Below are 25,702 nucleotides of genomic sequence, written 5' to 3'. Positions count from 1 at the left end.
ACAACTCCATTGTCTCTGGCTAGCCTGGGTTGTCCTTGAAGCTGTCAGTCTTCAAGCCTGCCCAGCATTGTGCTGAGATGAAATGTTTTCCTGATTGCAACCCATTGGAAATGTTATGAAAACAATTCTGTTGTCAATCTGACTTTCCCTCTCGGCTGCAAACCAGCAAACCACCATGAGAACAATAAACAAAGTCAAAGGGAGGAGGAGGAAGAGGAGGAGAAGCAGCAGGAGGAGGAGCAGGAGCAGGAGGAGGAGCAGGTGGAGGAGGAGCAGGAGCAGGAGGAGGAGCAGAAGGAGGAGGAGGAGCAGGTGGAGGAGGAGCAGGAGGAGGAGGAGCAGGAGGAAGAGGAAGAGGAGCAGGAGGAGGAGCAGGAGGAGGAAGAATAGGAGCAGGAGGAGGAGCAGGAGCAGGAGGAGGAGCAGGAGGAGGAACAGGTGGAGGAGGAGCAGGAGGAGGAGCAGGAGCAGGAGGAGGAGGAGCAGGAGGAGGAGCAGGTGGAGGAGGAGCAGGAGGAGGAGGAGCAGGAGGAGGAGGAGCAGGAGGAGGAGGAGCAGGAGGAGGAGGAGCAGGAGGAGGAGGAGGAGGAGCAGGAGGAAGAGGAAGAGGAGCAGGAGGAGGAGCAGGAGGAGGAAGAATAGGAGGAGGAGGAGCAGGAGGAGGAGGAGTAGCAGCAGGAGGAGCAGGAGGAGGAGGAGGAGCAGGAGGAGGAGCAGGTGGAGGAGGAGCAGGAGGAGGAGGAGCAGGAGGAAGAGGAAGAGGAGCAGGAGGAGGAGCAGGAGGAGGAAGAATAGGAGCAGGAGGAGGAGCAGGAGCAGGAGGAGGAGCAGGAGGAGGAGCAGGTGGAGGAGGAGCAGGAGGAGGAGGAGCAGGAGGAGGAGCAGGAGCAGGAGGAGGAGGAGCAGGAGGAGGAGCAGGAGGAGGAGCAGGTGGAGGAGGAGCAGGAGGAGGAGGAGCAGGAGGAGGAGGAGCAGGAGGAGGAGGAGCAGGAGGAAGAGGAAGAGGAGCAGGAGGAGGAGCAGGAGGAGGAAGAATAGGAGGAGGAGGAGCAGGAGGAGGAGGAGTAGCAGCAGGAGGAGCAGGAGGAGGAGGAGGAGGAGGAGAAGGAGCTATCCACATGATGTGCTAAAAACATTGGAGCATGACCCAAAGGTTTTCTATTTGAATCACAGATTTTATTCCTGTGGTCATTTGTTGGGTGACTCTAATTACAGAGAAGAGGCTTTTGTTTCCCCTCCAACTCTTTCACTGTTTGATCTGTCTCTGATAATAATCATCTCAGTCACACAGGGACTATTACATTTGTGTTTGACACTCCCTCACGTTCACATTAGCAGAAGCCACTAGGTCATGTGATTAATCAGTGTTCTTTAATTTGATGTGAGAAGATTCTAGAACACGTGCCAAAGTAAAACTAAGGTAGCAGAGTAGGAATACTGCTTTGTAACATGCATGTCAAATTCATTTGTTCTATGAAGTTTAAAAACAACAACAACAACTGTTAAACCGGGAAAAGATCAAAGATTTTAACTCTGAAGGCTAGTTTTCATATTCTGGAAAAGTCAGAGTTTTCTAGGACCCTGGTGACAGTGTTGTCAGCTTGGCTCCTTGTGTCCTTACGGTGTGTTCTTGTTAGAAAATATGGTGCTTACTCCCGGCTTCTGACAGAATTATGCTTTCCAAGCAGAGAAAAAAGCTGCGGGTAGTTTTGGAAGACAGAAACTGAAGTCTAGTAGCTGCGTGCACTGGGTCTTGTGCTCCAGTCTGGGGTTCCTTCTCAGTGCTGTGGCTGGGGAGGCTCCTTGGTTCTTCACAATGGCAGCTTTCTAAGCTCACAAGTCTGAATGCTGAAGAGACATCCCCTGGACTCACAGCAAACTGCATTCCTCATGCCCTTATCCAGAGGCAGGGGACGGGACAAGGAGAAAAGAGCAGAGCTGTAAGAGTGAATAAAATCGCTTTGTTGTAATTACTTGCCAGTAAATCATCACATAGCTGGACTGCAGCAACCACTAAACACATGCTTAAGTTAGACAAGGCGTTAAAATGTGTTTGCCTTTTAATACTTTCCTTCTACCTGTTTCGTTCTCTCCTGACACTCAACCTGCAGCCGCAACCTCATAGCTGCAGCATGTATTTTTTGGTGTGTGTGTGTGTCTATGTGTTTGTGTGTATGTGAATGTGTGTACATGTGTGAATATGTGTATGTAGGTGAGTGTGTATATGGGTGTGTGAATGTATGTTGTGTGTGTGTGTATGTGTTTATGAATGAGTGTGTGTGTGTATGTGTTTATGAATGAGTGTGTGTGTGTGTATGTGTTTATGAATGAGTGTGTGTGTGTGTGTATGTGTTTATAGGTCAGAGGTCAACCTCAGGAGCTGTCTACCTTGTTTTTTAAGACAGAGTCACTCAATGGCTTGGGGATCACCACTCAGGTTGACCAGGGATCCCCATGAATCTGCTTGTCTCTGGAGCCCTGGGATCAGAAGTATGTTGCAGCAATGTGCAGATCTTTATGTGGGCCCTGGGGATCCAACTCAGTCCTCGTGCTTGCAAGGCAAGCTCTCTACCGATCAAGCCATCTCCCCAGCCTTCTTGATTCATTTTCCTTGTTGTTTTTGTTTTGTTGCTCTTTTGAGATACAATCATGTCATGTAGCTGTGGCTGACCTGGAACTTTCTATCAAATCCAAGCTGACATGGAATTTACAGGTGATCCATTTTATATCTGTCTCCTGAGTGCTGGGATTACGGTTGTGCACCATTATACCCAGTTCTGAAGTTCTAGCACATTCCAGGGTATATCAGAACTCAGGAAGTGTCCAGCAGTACACTGTGTGTGTTTAAGGAGATTTACAGTAGTATTTAAAGTATCTCAAGTGATGTTTTCAAAGTGCTGGACACAAGTCATAGCATGAAAGTTGGGTGCTAAATGTCTGTCTCCCTGATGGCTAACTTGGTTCCTTCCTTTGTGTTTCTTTGAATTTTTAGTGTCTTTCCTAGTGGTTAAGGAATTTGCCAAAGCCTGACAAACTGAACTCAACTCCCAGCACTCACATAGTGGGAGGAGAGAGACAACTTCTCCAAGCTGTGCTCTGATTTCCACACACATGCTGTGGCAAGTGCGTGCCGAGACACATGTGCACACACATGCACAAAGTAAATAAATGTAACAAAAAACTAGCAGCTAGCAAAAGTACAACAAAAATTGCATAGAACATATATATGATACACACTGATATGCACACATATATAAAATCCTGTATGCACATGTGCATTCAGTGACAGGACTGAGTGGCCTAAATTGAGAAGTAAGACATCCATGAGTGGAAATATTGACACTATTAAAGTTCTCTGAAAATAATCTCCCCCAAGTGGTTGTGACTTTCCACATATCACACACAGAGTTGAGTGCAAGTTTGGAAATAATATTTTACTTTTAGTTGTGTCTCTGTGGATATGTGCACTAAGTGCAGGTTCCTGCAGAGACCAGAGGCTCCCCTGGAGCTGGAGTTAAAGGATGCTGTGAACTGCCCAGGTCCTCTTTAGTATACAGAGCCATCTCTCAAGCTGCTAATGCTAGGTTTTGGGTTTTTTTTTTTTTAACTAAACAAAACTAACATAATATTTATCTAGACAGCTGCATAACTAAGAATAAATAGTGATAAGGAAATATTGATCTTCTCAACAAAAGATTTCTCCTGTCAGATTTGAAAGCTACTTTAAAGTTAAAATGATTTGGGGCTGGGATGATAGCTCATGGGTGCAGAATGGTAATGTTGTAAACTCTGTGATTAAAAAGAAAAAGCCGGGGCTGGTGAGATGGCTCAGCGGTTAAGAGCACCAACGGTTCTTCCGAAGGTCCTGAGTTCAAATCCCAGCAACCACATGGTGGCTTAACAACCATCTGTAATGAGATCTGACGCCCTCTTCTGGGGTGTCTGGAGACACTTACAGTGTAATTAGATATAATAATAAATCTTTGGGCTGGAGGGCAAGCAGAGGTCCTGAATTCAATTTCCAGCATGATGGCTCACAACCATCTGTACAGCTACAGTGTTCTCATATACATTAAATAAATAAATAAATAAATCTTTTTTAAAAAAAGCCTTATAGGGAAGCAAGGGACATACCACAAGAACAAGACCCGCAGAATCCATTAACTGGGACTCATGGGGACGTGCAGAGATCAGGGAGCCTGTGGTCTGACCCAGGGCCTCTGCATATGTCAATAGCTGAGTAGCTTGGATCCTGTAAGAATCCTAACAGCAGGAATGGGGCCTGCCCTGGACACTTTTGCCTTCTGTGGGGCCCTTTTCCTCCTGCTGGGTTGCCTTATTCAGCCTTGCTGTGATGATATGTGCCTGGTCCTAGTGTAGCTTGTTATGGTTGACATCTCTGGGAGGTTTGCTCTTTTCCAACAGGAGGCAGAAGAGGGGAGAGTCTGGGGGAGAGGGGAGGTGGGAAGGTGGGAAGAGGAGACACTAGGAGAGGAGAGGGAAGGAAAACTGCTGTTGGGATGTAATATATGAGAGCAGAATTTAAAAAAAAAGAAATGTATTTTCAACAAAAATGTAATTTTATTCCTCAGTCCAAATCACAGACATGTTCTGAGAAGTAAAAAATTCATTTTAGTCACAAGTAAAATTATAGAATGGAGACTTTTCTGGAAAAGACAGGATGTGTGGTCAAAATTCAGTGTTTAGCATCAGAGCTAAGTGATGTTGGTATCTGCAAAGGCTGGGGGTGGGGGTGGCGGTGCTTGGGTGTCTCTACCCCAGGGACTGTGTTTTACTGAGGCCTTGAACAATGATTTGAGAAGCAATGGAAAACTGATGTTGTAGACAGAGTGAAGTTGGAACTTGGAAAGTGAAGAGTGGTGTGAACACATGGCAGAAAGCCTGGTGAGGCTGAGGCAAAGCTTGGAGGAAGTGTCAAGGCATTCTGGGAAGGGCTTTGGACTGAGTGTAAGGGCATGATTCTTCTGTAGGGATTCCTCTGCGGTGAGAGCCAGCTCCGATCACAGCAGGTGTCTCCTATTTCTACCATAACTTCCATAAACTCACCAGTTCACTGAGGTAGATCTGCATACAATCATTTCTTTGACCTGTCATCAGTACCTTAACAGAGCAAACAAACATTTATCTATATGTCCCTAGAGAAGGCCGTGTAACGGTCACTCCTTCTTAAGATCCAGGTAGGAGCTATTACTTCCAGTGGATTATTTGGTCTCTGGTGACTACATCTCCTATGGATTTCCTTTCTCCACATTGATGTAGTAGATTTTTAGCATATTGGGAAACCTAGTTACCTTGGCTTTGAACTTTGCATACTGTGGAAATACAGTAGACCTAGGTACCACAACAGCCAGCTCTTCTCCAGTATTCAAGGTTATCTTGGCCTCTGGGACTAGGACTGTTGTTAAAAACATTAGTGAGTATTGTATATGATTGTAAGTGAATATTGCATTAAAGAGAAGTTAGATAGACTATATTATCTCAAACCCTAAGGCTTGAGTTATCCTACACTGTCTAGAGGGTTTATACATAAACCTTTTGGGATATCAACATGGTTGAACTTCAAAAAAAGCCTTAATGTAAATTTATTCACTTATTTTTTTTTAGACATGCGTTACAACTATGAAGAATAATAGGTCCTTTATTAGAAAAATGTAGTCATAACTTGTCCGCCACTCTGGGACAGTGAAGCCAAACCCTACCTAGCATAATGAGTTGGCCTTGGAACACTCTTACCTCCACAATTCCAGTATCACCCTAATAATCATAACGTTTCAATCATGTTTCTGATCAATCCTGTGAAATCAAGGAAAGTTGAAGTTCTCAAAGTATGTACTCATAATGTCAAGAGTTATGATGAAAAATCTTGAAATATAGAACATTCATTTTTTAAATGATTCTGTGGTCTAAAGGTGATTTTTCAGGTGATTTAAAAGTATGCAACAGAGTAATATTATCCTGTAGGTATTGTTTTACAAAAACCAAAGTGTGTGCTTCCATCCAAATTGATTTGTCTTAGAAAAAAGGGAAGTCCTTCTTCAGATTGACACAGAGTGTGCACCCCTAGGACATGGACAATACAGGATCATAAAGCAGAAGGTTTGTGCTAGAGGAACTAGAACAGAGCCATAAACTGGTTGACCAACAGGAAATTAGCTGACAGACCAATAGGAAGTTAGCTTGTAGACCAACAGGAAATTAGCTGACAGACCAATAGGAGGTTAACTGATAGACCAACAGGAAATTAGCTGGCAAATCAATAGGAAATTAGCTGATAGACCAACAGGAAATTAGCTGATAGACCAACAGGAAATGAGCTGACAGACCAACAGGAAGTTAGCTGATAGACAATAGGAAGTTAGCTGATAGAGAACAGGAAATTAACTCATAGATCAACAGGAAATTAGCCCAGGGGCTGACAGTGAAGGGATCCAGGACAAGGAATGGAGGGATCCCTGTGCTCAGTTCCCAGAGGGGATCCTCATGTCATACAGATTGGGTGGCAGCAGGGCATTGTCCCCCCTGGCTCTGCTCACACATCATCTGCTTTCTGATAAAACTTCCAAGAGGCTGTGTCTCATGAACAGAGGACACATTCCCTGCTGTGCTTCAGAATTTTCATCATTTCTTCACTAGGGTCTTTTATCTGGAAATTTGGAAAGAGAGAACCCTGTAAGACTCTGTGAACCTTAGTTATTAGACGCTAACCCCTTTCTTTTCTTAATTAAAATATTTTAGCTTCTCATTTTTATTGGGGGGATGCTGGGGCACCTGAGGATCCAACTGAGACCATCAGGCTGGCACAGGAAGTGCCCTCATCCACTGAGCCATCTCACAGGTCCTACCAGTCACGATTTACTTCTCTGGATGTTGTATTAATTACTTTTGACTGTGACAAATGCCTGACAAAAAAAAACAACATGGGAGGAAGGACTTACTGTGGCTCATGGTTTGAGAAGGAAGAGTCTGTAGTGGGTGGGAAGGCGTGGTGGGGGGAGGAGTGTGACGTAGCTGATCAGTTTGCATCCTGGTCCCTCGGTGTGTGCAGTTAGGAGGCAGGGAGAGATGAGTGTCATGCTCATCCATTATTTCTCTTTATTCAGTTGGAGACCCCAGCCCATGGGATGGCACTGCCCACATTCAGGGTGGACTTGCCATCCTCAGTTAATTTTCTCAGTAAATACCTCCGCAGTCCTGTCTCCCAGGTGACTGTTGAACCAGTAGAGCTGACAGTTGTCACTGTCACATTAACTGTCCTTGTCACATTTCTAGATGTGTATAGCACTGTTTCTTGGCTCATTAAGCCAGGCCCCTGCAAGTTTACACTGCCCGGTGTGCTCTGCATCCTGCCTGCTGACACAGGCCTGGGTGTCTCCATACAGGTGCCTGAGTGGACACAGTCCGCCCTTGCAGTGCAGCCATGGATCAAGTCCTCTCTATTCTTGCATTTCGTGGTGGTGTGTTTTGTTTTCTGCCTTCTGGACCTTGCTCTTCAGCCCCTTTACCCCAATTTTTTCTTTTTCTTTTTCTTTTTCTAAAACCTGCCCTTTCCCACTTCAGAGGTGAAACCTGAGGAATTTTGAGAAAGAAAAATGAAAAGAGAAGAATTTATGAGAGCAAGAGGGCGTAGTGCAAAAGGATGCTTGTGGCTCTGTTCTCAGTCTGTCCTTCCTGCTAATGCTGTCATCGGGATCTCCTTAAGTGTGATTATCCTTAAACCTTGTTCTTATTCTAATAAAATGTGTCTGTGGGCATGTTGTGTGTGTGCACACATGTGTAGGTATACACATGCACGTGTAGGTCAGAGGACAACCTTGGCTGTCACTCCTCTCATGTCTTCCACCTTTTATTTGAGACAGTCTCTCACTGACCTTTATCACTGGGCAGAGAGCTGCAGAGATGGTCCTGTCTCTGCCTCCATCTCTGCATCCCTGGGATTACCAGTGTACACCGCCATGCCCAGCTTTCTGCCTGGGATCTGGAGATCCAAACTGAGGTCCTTGCACTTGCTAGTGCTTGCTGAGACTTTGCCCCAGTTCTCTAATGAGACCTTGTCCCACAGCTCCCCAAAGCCTGACAACAGATGAAGGAGCAAGGGGGTCTTGTCTAGGAGGTGGGATGGGGTAAGGGGAAGAGCAGAGGGGTGGTAAGGTGGGTGCACTTCCTGTAGAGAATCCCAGACCCTGAGGATCCTGCTGTGTAGCTCTGTAAAGCCAAGAACCCCCCTCTTCAAGAAGATGGTGGTCCAGGAGTGGGTGGCACTTTACAAAGCATTCTGTCCTGGAAGCTTTGAAGCATCGCATGGAAGTCTATTGATGACTCAGAGCAATTCATCCAGAGCTTCTCTGCCCACTGTTTCTTGACCCCCATCTTAGCAGTCCATGTTGCTAAGAGATGGTACAAGCTTCCCTCTGAGCACCCTCTCCAGCATCTGATCCTCACTCAGAATGCTGGAAGGGGTCCAGGGTCTCCAGGAGCCAGTCAGGTGTGGGTGTCTTTCCTTTACCAGATACTGGATTGGTCACCAGCCACTACTACAGCAAAGACTGTCAATCTTTCTCCCAAACCCTCAGTCCTCACTAATGGAAAGAAAGGGTGTTTTCCAGGGGCAGGGGAATAGAAAAGACAGGTTGAAGTTTGGATTGTTCTAAAAATTTACAATAAACTAGGTCACTAAAAGTCCACACTCTGGGTGTTCATAGGACCATTATATATATATGACTACAGTGGCCATGATGTGTGAAGGTGTGCAGGGTCATGCTGTGTCTGCAGGTGTGCAGGGTCATGCTCTGTCTGCAAATGTGAAGAGTCATGCTGTGTCTGCAGGTGTGCAGGGTCATGCTGTGTCTGCAGGTGTGCAGGGTCATGCTGTGTCTGCAGGTGTGCAGGGTCATGCTGTGTCTGCAGGTGTGCAGGGTCATGCTGTGTCTGCAGGTGTGCAGGGTCATGCTCTGTCTGCAAATGTGAAGAGTCATGCTGTGTCTGCAGGTGTGCAGGGTCATGCTGTGTCTGCAGGTGTACAGGGTCATGCTGTGTCTGCAGGTGTGCAGGGTCATGCTGTGTCTGCAGGTATGCAGGATCATGCTGTGTCTGCAGGTATGCAGGGTCATGCTGTGTCTGCATGTGTGCAGGGTCATGCTGTGTCTGCAGGTGTGCAGGGTCATGCTGTGTCTGCAGGTGTGCAGGGTCATGCTGTGTCTGCAGGTGTGCAGGGTCATGCTGTGTCTGCAGATGTTTACGTCCATTGTGTCCCTACAGAAATGCTCCATGTTCCCTATCTGCACCCCTCACAAAAGGTTTCATTCCAGTCTCTCTCCTGGTTCCTGTGGGTTTTCTCAGGCCTTGGTGTTTTCGGGCTGGTAGACATATATATTGTTATTATTGTTTATAAGCACAACTGCACCCAGATTAGAGCCCATCATGACCTAGTGTTGTTTCATTATAATTAAATAACCTCTGCAGATGACTTCCAGAGAAGGTTGGATTCTGAGACTCTAGCTGAAATGAAATTTGAGAGCAGACACTGTCCATGCAGTAGTTGGTAGCTTTTGCACATCTGTTAAATACTGGGTTAGATTCTGGTTTAGCTGATCTGTAGTGGGGCTCATACATTTTTCTGTTAATCCAAATAATCATAGGGTACACCCAGTGTCAAAAGCCACTTAGAGGAACCATCAATTATGTTATTTATTATTGGCATCATGTTCGCTGATCATGGTATAATTAGCATCCTTTATTGAAGGCTTCTCACGTCTCAGACATTGGATTAAATCCTCTGTTCTTCTCATTTCCTCAGTACACGATAGGGCACGGAAGGTTAACAAAACTTTCCAGAGGGGGCAGAGCTGGAAGAGAGGACAGAGAAAAGTCCTCCAGGTCATCGGACCCCAGAACCATCACCTCACTTCCCTGAGCCCCAGTAGGAACTAAGAGCCTTTTGTCTTTCACATAAATTGACCTTGGCTTTCAAACTGTGTAACAAGCTGCTCACAAAGACAGAAAGTAGATCTGAGCATCCTTGAAACCTGCTATTTAGAGAAATTATAAACACGTCAAGATGAGTAACTGCATGTCTTCACTGCCAATAAATAAAACAGAGGGATGAGCTATGCCTCCTCCATGATGAGAGAGCACAGGTTGGCTTGTAGGGAGTACACAAGTTGTAAAACTGAGCTAATACTTAGATTTCTCCCAGAGTTACAAGATCAGGCCAAAAGCCATGCATTTGAGACATCTCTACATACCATTTTGTTAACAGCGCATTGACCATGTCTGTGATGCGCTTTGGAGGAGAGATTGGGGACCAGCGGGTTCTATGAACCTCTGTCCCTCAGGGAGCCTCTTTGCCCTGAGTTTTGTTACTGGGCTCTGGGCAATCACCACAGGCCCCTCTAGATGCAAGGGAAGCACATGAGCTTTGGTTCAGCACCAGACTCCCCAGCCCTGAGTGTGCTCAAACCCTCCTGATGATGCCCACCTTGCAGCCTGCAGTCCTCCTGTCCCAAGTGGCCTTCATCACCATTTCCTGTCATTTAAATCCAGGTGGTGTAAGCCTGACTCTTGCGCCACGCCAGTCATTCCTCTGAATTTCTCCCATTTAGTTACTCTGTTTAGATCTCAGCTGGCGTTATTTTTGCTTCACATAAATTGACCTTGGCTTTCAAACTGGGTAACAAGCTGCTCACAAAGACAGAAAGTAGATCTGAGCATCCGCAATGTTCCTTCCCAGCCTCAGCTGCTCAGTGCATTAAGGCAAGGTCTCCAACATCAAGTTAGCTAGAAAAGCCTGTGACTCATTTTTATACCTGCAGCTTGTCATAATGGTTCATGTCTTATATGAGGAAGCATTATCTTGCTATTATTAGATGGTGATACATCTGTACATACCATCATAAATGATGATCCCCACGCAGCCCCACCAGAGCTTATTAAAGATGTGTTATCATGACCGTAAAAATTGGAGTTTCAACCCAAGGTGTTTTCTTCATTATTATATTTTCATCATTGCATGGCTCTGTTTTAGTTCCTTGATGTTGATTTAGATTGGAACTTGTCTGTGCAGATCGAGTGTGTCTGCTTTGTTCTGTGCCAGACACTGTAGGAGTTTACTACCCCCAACAATGAAACTGAAGCTGCCTTTGGTGAATCCTGCCTTCGGGTCCAGAACTGATTAGGAGTGGTTTCATTTATAACTTGTTTGTTGTTGTCACTAGAATTCCTGAAACTTGGTGCTGATGAAGAAAAGAGGTTTATTTTAGCTTACAGAGGTAGAGGTCGAAACTCCCAGATCAGGTGATCCCATCGGATTGGTTTCTGCTAAGCACCTCACGATGGACAGGCATCACAAAGGCATGCATAGGGACTGACTGGCAAGAGAGGACCTCATTTCCTTTTATAGCAACCCACTCTGGAGGGAACAGTGGTTAATGCCTCCCTCAGCTGACCCCCTCCCCCTGATTATTCAACTATCACCCAGCAGACACTGCTCTTAAAGGTTCCGCCACCACACTGGAGACCAACCTCCAAAGGAGCTATGTCTGAAGGTTATCACTACTCAGTTGGGATGAAGGCACTTAGTGTGGCTTGACTTCAGAGACCTTGCCCCTCCCCGCCCTTCAAATGCAGCTGACCAATGGGCTGTCTCTTGTGGCTTGTGACTGAAGCCCTTTGACCATCCATCCCATCTCTGGCATGAGACTTCAATCAAGATCAGCTAAGTTAGACGCCCATGGAAAGCCCAGCCGAGTGTCGGAAGCCCATCCTCCATGATTTGGGGAGCGAGCAAGTCCTTCTGAGCATTTGTGTTGTTCTTAACCTTACATTTGACCTTTGTGTACCGGAAAACTTCTGCTGCTTTAGCTTTGAGAAAGTTTGGGAATTTGCGACTTTCACATATACTGATAATGTATCCAGGCATAATACCATTAAATACAAAGCACCATAATGTCTATTTGGATTTTAACAGCAGGGAAGTTCTAAGAAAAAGGCCTTAGTTGGAAATCCTTTAGAAATTCTTAATTTCCCTAAAGATGCCCATGCTTTCTGCAGAAGGAGGTATATGTAGCCCTTCCAGCCTTCTGTGAGAGCAGCCTGAGAGTTTTTATCAAACTGACTTTCTGCCTGTGCCAAGGAGAGCTACTCTGTTAGTATAATGCAGCTTTGAAGATTAATAAGTAACAGGACAGTCATACACACACACACACACATACACGTGTTTGTGTCTCTGATGACAATGTCAGGAAATTTGGTGATCTAAGATGACCTATGATCCTTGTCGGGTTTAGGTCTCCTGAGGAACTACCAAACGCACCTGGTGCTTTATTGGGGTGGAGGCTTAGCCTATGAGGCCCCCAGGTACCACTATCTGCTGATATTTCTTTAAACACTGTAAATTTAGCCCAGCTGTCTGTTATATACAGCAACACATAGGGAATGCAGAGAGGACCCAGAGGCTTGGAGTGTCCATCCCAGGATGCTGAGGTGTGCTAGTCACAGAGAGCACTTGAGTCTCAAGTGTTCCCCATACCAGAAACTATTGACACTTAACAAAAGAAATCAGCCTCCTGACCACAGGCTCCCAGAGTGACCAGTCCTCAAGTAGAAGAGGATTGGGAGGAAAAGCCATCACAGGTATGATAGGGGTCCTGAAGGGAGGCACCCTTCAGTTCCCAGGATTAGGAGAGTTCACCGACTAGGGACAGCATGTCCTTGAAGACAGGGAGAGACCTTCAGCCCTCAGGTTTGGTATCAATATGTTACAATGTATAAAACAGTCCATTCGACTGTTGAGATGGCTCAGCAGGCAGAGATGCATGCTGTGTAAGCCCAAGGGCCTGAGGTTGAGCCCTGGAACCCATAAACAAGAGAACTGGCTCTGTGGCATTGTCCTCTGACCTCCACCTGACATGTAGGTGCCCCAGCATGCGTGCACATACCCCCACCCGCACACTAGTAAGTTTTTAAAATATAAAAATGAAAGCAGTTCATAGAAAGGAGGCTAAACTGAATTTCCCTTCAGAAGACAGCCACGATGAATCCCTGGGGGAGAGAATTTGGAGAGTGTTATTAGGATTCTCAAGAGGAACTGAATTGATAGAATGAATATATATATATATATATATATATATATATATATACACAGAGAGACACACAAACACATATATATCATATATCACACATATATATATACCATTTTCCATATATATACATACATACCATGTTTATATGATATATATAATATTTATTCTATATATATTATTCCTACAATGATTTATTGGGGAGGCTTACATGCTGTAGTCCAACTATTCCAACAATAGCTCTCTCTTGATAGAAAGTCCAAGAGTCCAGTAGTTATTCAGTCCACGAGGCTAGATGTCTCAGCTGGTCTTACAGTATCTATTGGAACTCCAAAGAGGCAGGCTGCAGTGCCAGTGAATGAATGAACTTGCCAGTGAGAGTGAGGACAAGCAGGCAAAGAGCAAGTGCTTCCTCCTTGTGTTCTTTATATAGTCTGCCACCAGAAGGCGTGGCCCAGATTTAAGGTGGATCTTCCGATCCGAAAAGATCCAGATTTAGGGTAAGTCTTCCCACTCAAATGACTCAATCAAGGATTCCTCACTGGTGTTCCTAGCTGCTTGGGCTTTAGTTAATCCCAAATGTAGTCAATTTTGCCAGCCAAGAAAAGCCATCACAGAGTGCAAGTACTGTGCTGGGATCTTGCAGGGACAACCTTCAGATCCCTAGCACAAAGGGAGTTTCTGACTCTCACAGGTTTTCAGAGGAGGCAGGGAAGAGGTTCCATGTGACATAGTCTGTGTGACCCCTGACATGGAAGAAGGCTCTAGACATAAATTTACAATGGAAGGTTCTCTCAGGCTGGGTTATCATGAGAGCTGGGCCCTAGCAGCTGAAACAAGAGGGAAAAAACTGGAAGGCCACAGTGCAGGCAGCTTCCTTGTCAAATGTCCAGGAACTGAAGGGTTGTGGCCTGATTTCTGGGCAAGAGAGGGGGGCAGGTAGAGGGGTCTCTGACCTAACAGACACAGAAATACATCCCTGCATTTGTTTAAATACAAATCAGTTGTTGATACTTACTAAGCACGTTTGCAAGCCAGCATGCGCAAAGTCATAAAAATAGAGTTCAGGCTAGGTGTATCAGGCGCGATCCACCTAACAAAAGGATTATATTGAACTAATTTGGAAGGACTAGAAAAATAGAGGGAAAATGTAGGCACAGCGGTTCAGTCTTGGTAATGAGCCTCTGCCTAGACTGATGGCCAACTTTGACATCCCCATCAATACAGTGTACAGTGGAAAGCCAAAGAGGTGAGCTCTAATGCCAGGGAAGAAATGGGCTTGCCAGTGAGAGTGAGAGCAAGCAGGCATGTCGTTTATATAAGGTGACACCAGAAGGAGTGGCCCAGATTTGAGGCAGGTCATCCCACCTCAGTCGGGGGGGGGTGTCAGATCCCTTTGCCCATGTGTGGCTAGGTCAGGGTTGTAAGCACTAAATGGCACCTCCAGCCACCAGTCACCACTGTCACAGTCAGAATGGGGACAGGAGCTGCATCAAGACCAGAAGCAGAGCCCTTCCTTCTGACTGCACATTTGCTCCCTAAACCCAAGCAGCTCTACACCGGCAAAAGAGCCTGAGAAATGCAACATCTATCACTGGTCCCTGGCATGCAGAAGGCTCAGAAAAGCAGGCATTATCTGGCCCAGACAGCGTTCCAAGTATTTTAGAAAATGTGAATAGGCATCTATTTTTAATTAATCCTATATAAATACAGGATATAGAAATCCTTTCAGACTGCTGCTCTTATGGAGGAGTAAGAGAGAGAACCAGTTTTATAATCAAGAAAATAAGTGGATTTAAAGACAATTTGGGCCGGACAGTGGTGGCACATGCCTTTAATCCCAGCACTTAGGAGGCAGAGGCGGAAGATTTCTGAGTTCAAGGCCATCCTGGTCTACAGAGTGAGTTCCAGGACAGCCAGGGCTATACAGAGAAACCCTGTCTCGAAAAACCAAAAGAAGACATTTTGGCGCATTTAAATTCATACAACGAAAAGGAAGCCACTGCACCTTGTTAAGAGGACCACTCTTGCCAGGGCCATGTGCCTGTCCCAGCGCTTGAAAACAAGTTCTCCTGTGTGAGATTTTATATCTGACACTCCTTGTTTCTTTTCTAAAGCAAAGCGTTGGCCTTTCTGGTAACAATCTGTTTGCTTTCTAAGTTTCTTTGTACATTTTCCTAGATGTGTTTGTTACATGTCTAACTCCAGTGGGCAATTACTCTAGATAATGTTACATATGATTTTAGAATTATTATAGAATTAGAATCATGCCCTTGAGAACTGGAATTAATAATAAAAATCCTCTAATATATCAGGTTTAGATTGTCCCAGAAAACTTTTAAGAATTAAATATTGGTTTCTGTATAGCTCGCTGCAAGTAGAACTATAAAGCTAAGTCTGCTGGATGATTGGCAGGTGATCATCATAGCACTGACATGTCATACTCACACCTAATAGATTAACCTAACAGCATCATCTGTAGGATGTCCGTATTCATAGTATACTAGGAATCCGATCCCCTGCAAGCATTTAAACTGACAAAAAAAATACACACAGACCAATGTATATAAACATGCATGGGATCCATTTTCTAACTTTGTGTGAGGCATATGTAAACTAAACTCTTGGAAAGGTGGTTGCTGTATTAGACAGTCCATGTTTTGAAGATGAACCTCCCTGGGTATCTTCATGTGTATTTCTTTGTTTCTCCAGTTTGACCTTGTCTGCGGCAATGCCTGGATGTTGGACCTCACCCAAGCCATCCTGAACCTTGGCTTCCTGGCTGGGGCTTTTACCTTGGGCTATGCAGCAGACAGGTAGGTGTGGGTAAGATAACCGATTTGTTTACTATTCCATGTCGCCTGTGTATGGAGAGAGAAACTCTTTCTACCAACTACATTCAATTTCTTATTTCACCACCCACAACGTTCACACTGGTTTGGTTCTACTAATTCTTTCTGTCTCAAACTTCCTTTCCTTGTTCCTTGGTAGGGAAGGTGCCCATGTGGGTCAGAGAGCACCCTGGTAAAAGCCGCGACCTGAGGGCAGTGACGTCATGGTTCAGGTGACAGATGAGGGGTGGTGTTAGGATGCTCAAAGCACCCCAGTGGTTAGGGTTTGGTTAATTCAGTGATGGAGTCTGCTATTCTACATCTTTCTCACTCACTCATTTTTTTCATTAATTATTGTATTTTATTCTGCAGATTGTGTTAAACTCTGAAGAGATTTTTTTTTATCAAATCTCTTTATTTCAGAATGAGAATTATTCGGGGATTTTTTTTTCATGCACATTTCAATTCTTTCCTCGGTGGCTCCGGTTTGGACCTGGGTCACATTCTTCTGAATTTCATTTATGTTAGTTTCAGTTTCTAGTTTGTCTTTTTTTTGGTTTTAGACAGGGTCTCAGTTTCTAGTTTGTCTTTTTAGACAGGGTCTCACTGCGTTTATTAGATGAGACTCAAACTCACAATCCCCCAGCCTCTGTCTCCTGATTGCTGGAATTGTAGGCATGCCACATTATGCCAGCTATTTTTACTGTAACTTCCATTTTTTTAAGTTGGGTTTTGCTTGTGCATTTTATCCTGCATGATCAATACACATATCTCCTAAAATAACTCCTTGTAGGAGAAGACCCCAGCTCTCATCAGGGGCTGAGGGCCCTCCTTTGTAGCTCACTTAGTCCTTTGGAGTGAATGAGTCAGACGTGAGAGTGGCAGCTGTAACCCTGCCTCATATCAGCAATGACCACTTTTGCATGTCTTCCCTTCCTCAGAGTGTGTCTGTGATTTGTATTCCTTAAGGAACGGATGAGAGGTACGTTAACAAATAGGCACATACCTGTCAGGAGACCGAGCGGCGGGGACTGAGAGTGAGAGCAAGAATCTGCATCAGGGCTTCCACGTGTGGAGTTTACAGAGTTTATGTCATCATCACGCAGACCTAACGATCATGAGGCTGAGCAAGCTGAAAAGTCAGTAGCCCTTCCCACATAGGAGGTCACGTGGCAAACTGCTGCTCCCCAAGTTGGAGAGCTAGGCAGACCCAAGTAACTAGCACTTAGTGGGGCAGAGGCTCCTGGGTAATGAAAACCTGACCTGAATTGCTGGAGGGTTGGAGGCTTAGCATGTGAACAGCTCTGAGAGTGAAAGCCCTAGGAGATGGCACAGGTGTAAGTCAGTTGTATTGAACAGGAATTCGGAGAGGCGGGAAGGGGCAAGGGGAGGGAGGCAGGAGGGCGGACAGAAGGAAAAAGCAAAATCCAAGGGGGCTTTAGTCATCACACTCCCTGGAACCGCAGTTACAGATGTTTGTGAACTCCGGTGTGGGTGCTGGGATTCGAACCCAGATCCCCTGGAAGAGCAGCAAGTGCTCTTCTCTGCTGAGCCATCTTTTTATCTCCATGTTCATGATGTAAGTCTGCCAGGTTTTCATTCTGACTATCTATAGCGATAACTCCATGCTTCTGTTCATAGTAAATTATCATGCTAATAACCAAAGTAGAACTCATTAATACCAGGCGGGGCAAACTTCACAAGGAATACACAGATTCATTATAATTATTCAACAAGACACAACAATCTTTAACATATATGTGCCTAACAACAGAGTTTCAAAATTCAGGATGCAAAAACTGACAGAGCCATAAGGAGAAACATATGAGTTCCTCATTGCAGAGACTTTGTATCTAAAATGTAAAAATCCAACCAACAGAATATTACAACCAAGATATAACTTAATTCAACAGCACCACCAATCAATTGGATACATTGAGCACCAATAGCAAAATGCAGGTTTTTCTCAAACACATAACAGACATTAATAAAGTTAATATTCTGGGCTATAAAATAATTTTAGTGAAATTAAAGGAATAGAAAGTCTTACCACATTTGATCTTTGTCTCTAAGGAATTAAACCATAAATCTGTAACAGGAGTCTGGAAGTCCCCACAATACTTAAAAATTAAGCATTGTACATCTGCTGAAACAGAGAAGAGATCGCAAGGGAAATGTGGAGTATTTTAAACCCAGTGAAGATAAATAAAAAACAACTTACCAGATTTTATGGGTACAGAAAATCAATGCAGAAGGGGGGTTATACATTCGAATGTTTACTAGGACGTAAGCTTTATCTAAAACTCATCATTTAAGTTTATACACTGAATAGCAACAACAAAGATGACCAAATCAATCCAAAGAAAACAGAAGAAAATTAATGATATAAATCAGAACAAAAAGTCAAATTGAAAACAGTAAGTCAATAGAGAACATTAATAGAGTCAAAAGTTGGGTCTTTAGAAAACCTTAGTAACATTTTAGCTAAGCCAACTAAGAGACAAAAATAGGACTCAAATTAATGATGCCTTAAAATGGCTTCAAATCCCATAAACCTTAAAATGATAATAAGGGAACAATAGAAACAATCTTATGGCCCCAGACTTGACACCCAAGATCAAGCAGGCCTGCTCCTTGAAAGACATAACCCACCCAAATTTACATAAGCACTAGATCACTTTAATAGGCCAATGCCCATTAAATAAATAGAGTCAATAATTAACCTTCCCAAACAGGAAGCGCCGGGTTCAGATTTGGACCAGGTAAATTCTACCACATAGACAATGAATTACACCCAGTGCTTCTTTCAGATGATAAACATAGGGGAAGCACATCCTAACTTATTCTGTAAAGTCAGTCTTACCTTACTGCCCAAACCAGTGAACATATTAGGAGAAAAATAAAACATTAGCTTTCAAAAACAGAGATGCAAAAACACGGGTCAAAGTTTGGAGAAATGGCTCAGTGGTTAATAGCACTGGCTGCTCTTCCAAAGGACCCAGGTTCAATTCCCACTACACATAGGACAGCACAGTATCTGTAACTCGGTTCTAGGGGATCAGGTGCCCTCTTCTGGCCTCTGCAGGCACTGCACACACATAATGCAGAGATACATTCAGACAAAACACTCAAACACATAACAATTTTAAAACCAAATAAATACAGGATAATATACTATATAATATATTAGCAAGCATGTAGAACCACAGAAACTGTTGTTCATTGCTGGTGGGACACATAATGGCACAGAAGAGGGGAAGCAGGTTTGTCAGTTTCTTGCAAAACTAAATGCTCTAGAAATTACAGTTTTGGTATTTATCCAACAAAGCTAAAAATGTACAGCCACACATAAACACTTGCTTGAAGCTTACAGCAGACTTATGTGTAATTACCAGCATCTGGAGAAGCTAAGATGTTCTGCAGTAGGTATATAGAACATTCTAGAAAGTTGCCAAGTATGGAGACAGTGGGAAAGCCTGTGGCCTGAAACCCTAGTGTGAACTGCAGCCTTGGTTAATGATACCTGTAATGATGTCCTCTTTAGCTTATTAACTGTTACAGGTGCATCACTCAGTGGCGGTGATGGAGATAAGCCACGCATGTGTGACAGGAGAGGCGGTCCGTGGGAACGCTGTATTTTTCTGTTTAAATTCTGTTCAAACCCAAAACTGCTTTAAAAAAAAATAAAGTTGACTTTTAAAACATATTGGTAAATTAAGACTGCTTCTGTCTCTGCCCTTGATGCAAAAATGCAGAAGAATGTTGTTGCAGATATTTGTAAGGAAAACTGCAGACAACGAAAGTTCTCACGGGTCACTGACAATGAACTCCCATAAGCCAGTCATCTGTTACAACTACAAGGAACTGGTTTGTGCCAGACTGGGGAAGCCAACCACAGTACCCTGTCACTTTGTCTGAGCTATTTAACTATAGTTCTATAACTCATGAAAAAAAAAAAAAAAAAACAATACCAACACACATTGATTAGGAACCTTATAATTAGAATTCTCTTTGTTCCTTACCCCTTGAGCTAGAAAATGGGGGTGGGTAGGAAGCAAACAGAACAGGAGTCTTAAGGAGCTCAGGAGTTTGCGCAAGGTCATGACTGGCGACTGGACGGGACAGGGTTGAAACGGAGAGTTCGGTAATGTGCCAGGGCTGTTTCATCCTGTCTCCTCCCCCTCCCTGAGACTCCACCCACAAAATGACCACACCAGTCAGGACCAGGCCAGCAGGGAAACTGTGTTCAAGAGCAGCATTGCAGAGGAGGTCACCACCGGGGAATCTTTAGTCTCAAAGACATGTGGGCTGTTAATTTTATAATGTCACCCTGGAGACATGTTCTTTTTCTCTGAGTTCATAGGTGGTATTATCAATGTGGTTTATTGCAATGGTAAGTTACAGAGAACATGTTTTCCTTTGAACATTTGGCTTCTTTTTGCATGCTGTGTAATTCTGTCTCCATTACGTTGATGATGGTGTTTAAGGTTCTCTTCTCTCTCTCCTCAAGATATGGCAGGCTCATCATTTACTTAATATCCTGTTTCGGCGTTGGCGTCACAGGAGTCGTGGTGGCATTCGCGCCAAATTTTTCTGTGTTTGTGATCTTCCGCTTTCTACAAGGAGTGTTTGGAAAGGGGGCCTGGATGACTTGCTTCGTGATTGGTAAGACTTGTATAGCTGCAACCACTCCTCTGTGTGGCAATTAGCGTGGGGGGAGGGGTCTAGCTCAGCTTCCCCTAACTCTAAATCTTGGACACCTCCTTGCAGCAATTCCACAAGTGGGACAAGGGCTTGGGGTGGGATTCTGGTTGCGTCCAGAGACGGGGATGCTGTTTTAAATTGGGAACCAGACACAGAATATAAAACGCTGCCCCCTACTTGTGTTCCTTTGATCCACGCTGTTCCCTTTGACTCTAATTCGAATCCAAACCAGTCACCTACTTCAAGTGGTGGAGGATTTATGACCAAGGAAGCGAGGGAGGTCCTCTGATATCATCGTCCCAGACGTCTGGACTTCCAATCCCTCCCATGACTACTGTATAAGACCCTAGCAGGAGTGTTTTAGATGCCTGCAGCAAAGCTCTTTTTATGATGGGAAAAGAAGAGAGGGTACCAGGAGGGACTGTGAGTCACTGGCTAGAACGGAGAGATTACTGAAGTATGTGGCATTTTTAACACAAGCCAAGTCTGCGGATGTTTGAAATTGTGATGTTAGGGCAGTCGCAAGGCAGTGAGTATGCCTCGGATAACTGAGAACAACAATAACAACAATAGCAACTGGTGGGAAGGAGCAGAGGCGGTCAGGATTCCAGCAACAAAATTTCCCAGGTGGATTTTAGAGATCTGTCACATCTATGAAGAGTCAAACTATGGGATTCCTTATCTAAACGGTCTTATGATGGAAAGCCCTGGCTATCTGGTGACCATGGTAACTGCTCCAGAAAGACTCTACTGTAAAAATCCTTAGGGCTATGGTGATAACATTGAGCTAGCTTGCTATGTTTATTTTGATACTTACATTGACCCTCACAACAGCCATGTCGAGGTGTCCTGAAACCAGCATAGATTTATGGCCCTTCTCAATCATAACCGGAGGGCGCTGGCTTGGGATCCTGAGGATAAAGGCAAAGAAGGTACATGTAAGGAACTGGGAAAGCCATCGCCAGCACTTCTGCACAGGTGGAAGCCTCCATGTCCTCATATTCTAGAACATTCCAGTAATGCTGAGAGCTAATTTTTTTAAAACGGGTGTCAAGTCTGTTTGCTTTGATGCTGAGAACTTCCCTAATCTCTTGTGTCTGTTTCCTTCCAGTGACGGAAATAGTTGGTTCAAAACAAAGGAGGATTGTGGGAATCGTGATCCAGATGTTCTTCACCCTCGGGATCATCATTCTTCCTGGGATTGCCTACTTCACACCCAGCTGGCAGGGCATCCAGCTAGCCATCTCTCTGCCCAGCTTTCTCTTCCTCCTCTACTACTGGTAATGGGATTTTGGTCATTATTGTATCTATCCTATGGCACATGAACATACGGTCCAAAGCAGCGTGCAAAAGAAGGCAATGCAGGGGATTTCCTGAATCTCCAGAAGGCCCATGGCTTAGAGCATCACTAGAGAATTTTGACAGCCTAGAGAGATTATTGGCTGCTTGATTGACAGTTGTCACTACAAACAGTAAAATGGCCCAATACCAAATTCCAGCTTAAGTGGTTGTGTTATCATTTATCCTTTTGCAATGCTTTCATCAGAACTATGAGATAACAGCCTCAGTATTTCAACATGCAGATGAAAGGATATAAGGATCAATTAAGCAAATTAACATTCTTTGATGAATGAGATGTTAAGAGTGTCCGAGAATTAAATTATCAAGATGGTCCACATATATGCATTTGACGCTTACCAGGGTGAATATAACTTATTCCCCTCACTGAATTTTAATATATGGGTAAGCCAGGCCCCATGACTCACTAGTCCATAGTCCATTTCATATTTGTAATCATAGACACGGGAATGTAGGATTCCCTGATCTTGCAAAACCTATGCACCATGGAGAATTTTTAATAGCCAAATTATCAAATTTTTGCCATTCCATGTAAATTTGCAAAGAAATTCAATTCTGAGACCTAGCCTAACTTGTAAGCTAATCATTGCAAGATCTTTTTAACCAGAAAAACTTCCAAGCTTCTGGGATTCCTAGCCTAACTAAAGAGTCATCTCTCTCACCAGGGTGGTCCCTGAGTCTCCCCGCTGGCTGATCACCCGGAAGCAAGGAGAGAAAGCCTTGCAGATCCTGAGGCGTGTGGCTAAGTGCAATGGGAAACACCTCTCATCAAATTACTCAGAGGTAACACTAATTCGTCACTGGTAGTAAACTGTTAAGTTGGGTGAATTAATTCTTTACACTTCTGTGCTTAATGCTCCTTCACACACACACACACACACACACACACACACACACACACACACACACACACACATTGGCCTGAACCAGTTTTAGTTGAGGTAAATTGATCATCTCAGCCACATTTTAATAGTTACTCTGGGGTACTTGAACTAGTATTCTTTACTGTAGATGTGTACTGTCTCCTCATTCACACTGGTTATAACAGCTCGACATCTGGGTCTTCCCAATGGACCAGGTTCTGCTGCTGATATTACGCTTCTGTTTCTTTCCCTGCCATCCCTGATGTTTGGGATTGAGCCTGGAGTCTCACCCTTGCCAGGCAAGCTCTCTACCACTGAGCCATCTCTGTGACCTGAAGAATGGTCTTTAAAGTTAGCTTTACAAGTGCTATTGATTTGCATAAGATCTTGAGCAATGATATACTATTTTAGTTTTAGACTTAACATTTTCTTCTCTTTCTTTGTCCCTCCCCTTCCTCATTCCTCAACCCCTTTGCTTTCTTTCTCTCCCTTCCTTCCTCAGCAAAAGCCTTTGGATGCCTCTGCCCACCCCGTCCACGCCCACCCCTAACCTCCCCACTACACTCCATCACTACACTGAGAAAGTGAGCAGCACAGTGTTTGCCCTTTGGAAGGTGTGTGAAATGGCTGAAGATACAGCACATATTTAAAATAGGCTCTCGACAGTAAACACATAAAGACATAAAGGGAAGACCAAGTGAGGGCAGCATAGGGGAGAGGCCATCACTAAAGGAAGAAGAGAGAGTGGTTCTTAGAAGGCATGAATCTCGGCTTAAACCTTAAAGAACGTTAGCCTGTTAACACTGTTGTCAATATAGCACTGCATTTGCTCTGATAGGAAATGGAGTTGGTTGGTTTGTCATCCTCCCTGGAGTGTCCAGGAGCTTGGTAGGCATGCCCAGACCTCTGACTCCTCCCTTCTCAGAGGAGGTGGCAAGCCGTAGCTGCTGTACTTATGGATGTTTCAATATGGTTGTGCTTTCAGTGCTGCATACTGTTTAAGAACGAGTCTTCAGATCTACTCATCGGAAAGGTTTAGCAAAGGCACAGCGTGGCCTTTTGGAACCACTGATATGTCTTCTATCCTGTTACTCTTTGGGGGAACATTTGAGATGGAAATTCCTCATAGGGAAGAAATAATCCGCCAGTCTCTCATCCTCCTTTTATCTATCTCACTATAGGTCCTCACAGTTGGGTCAAGGTGATAACTAGGTGTTTAGGGTATATGTGTGTGTGTGCATGTGTATACATGGGTGCACATACCCATGGATAAACGTGTGTGCACATTGATATCAGAGGATACAACCTTAGATGTTGTTCCTATGACCGATACCTTTCTTTTTGAGACAAAGTTTCCTATGACCGATACCTTTCTTTTTGAGACAAAGTTTCTTCCTGGCCTGAAAGTTTCCAAAGAGGTTATGTTGGCTGTCCAGAAACCCCCAGGAATCCACTCGCCTCTGCCTCTCCAAAGCTAGAATTACAGGCCCAACTTTTTTCTACCTGAGTTTGGGGGGTGAAACTCAGGTCCAAATACTTGCAAAGCAAGAATTTGACTGACTGGGCCATCTCTCTAGCCCCCGGTTTTAATGATCAAGTAAATATTTCTTCCATCACCTTAAGCAGGCTGCTGAAGACACTGCACACATAGTCCCAGGGGTGTACGATCCAGGTCAAAGTTTGTGAGAATGTAGAAGCAACAGCTGTGTGCTGATGGCTGACGATCTAATGCTACAGTCACCTAAGGGTGGCAGATGTGTTACTCCATTTACAGCATTCTCAGAGACTCACAGTAACTAACGATCATGCTAGCAGGGGGAGCTCAGCATCCTACATGATTGTGCTTGTAAAAGATCCTGAACTTGGATCCAGTGGCCTCTGAGTCATCATGGCTCTTTGTTGAAGCCAAATAGGCCAGAGGTTCCATCCAAAGCCTGATCTGACTCCCTAAGGAATTTATTGTAAAAGCCTAGCTATCCTGGCCAGCCTTTTGCTCCTAGAGCTCCATCTACTGCTTCTATGTTTCTGTCTAATGATGGTTTTCTTTACTGATTGTTTTCTTTAAAATTTGTTTTAATAAAACCAAAGGTTTATGTGTATAGATAGTTTGCCTACATGTCTGGGCCTCACACCCATGCAGTGCCCACACAGGCCAGAAGAGGGCATCAGATCCTCTGAAACTGTAGTTACAGGTGCTTGTGAGTTGTCACCTGGGTACTGGGGATTGGACCTAAGTCCTTTGGGAAAGCAAACTTCAAACTTCTTAACTTCAAAGCCTTCTCTCCATGCACCCCCAAGCGTAAAAAAAATTTAATAAAATATTTAAAACATACTAAGATAGGCAAATAGGTGAATGACTCGACGTTTCACATAGACCCCCCTAATTGCTGGCTTGTCATTAAACTTGAAGTTTCTCCCCTCTCCCTTCTCCAATCCACTAGATGGCCATCCCGGCTGCATCTTGTGATGTTTCTCTCTAATGTAGAAGCATAAACACATTGACTCAACTCTGGGATCATGGTGCTGTCCTCAGGACACTGCTGAATGAACGTTGAGGAAGATACTCGTGTGACTCTCAGACTCGATGCAAATAATCAAAGCTGTGACCCAGCTGCTGGGAATCATAGCTATGGGGAGAACACTTGGGGAGAGTGATGGTATCCAAAATATCCCCCAGTATCGCTACTCTAAGAATAAACAGTTAAACCTACCGTGGAGCTTACTGGGCACCAAGGAGAGCACGTCTGTGGGGGGCTGATTGTCTAGATTAAGGTTAGTCTCTGGCAATGTCTGTGAGGGATCATCTTGGTGTGGGAAGACTGTCTTAACTGTGCACAGGACTACCCCCTGT

The 25,702-nt window shown here is 44.4% G+C and overlaps 1 protein-coding gene across 1 annotated transcript in view; it reads left to right on the top strand.

Moving 5' to 3' along the window:
- Positions 1-25,702, top strand: part of Slc22a3 (solute carrier family 22 member 3) — an 88,034-nt gene that overhangs the window by 29,257 nt on the left and 33,075 nt on the right. The window contains exons 2-5 of the mRNA XM_021186320.2: positions 15,807-15,910; positions 20,436-20,590; positions 21,741-21,909; positions 22,654-22,771. Coding sequence (XP_021041979.1) covers positions 15,807-15,910; positions 20,436-20,590; positions 21,741-21,909; positions 22,654-22,771 — 546 coding nt within the window. The remainder of the gene's footprint in view (positions 1-15,806; positions 15,911-20,435; positions 20,591-21,740; positions 21,910-22,653; positions 22,772-25,702) is intronic.

The sequence above is a fragment of the Mus caroli genome, unplaced genomic scaffold, assembly GCF_978045245.1.
Source record: "Mus caroli unplaced genomic scaffold, Mus_caroli_1 scaffold_18, whole genome shotgun sequence".
Classification (NCBI taxonomy): Eukaryota; Metazoa; Chordata; class Mammalia; order Rodentia; family Muridae; genus Mus; species Mus caroli.
The sequence above is the reverse complement of the archived record's forward strand: the minus strand, read 5'-3'. Positions and strand labels throughout refer to the sequence as shown.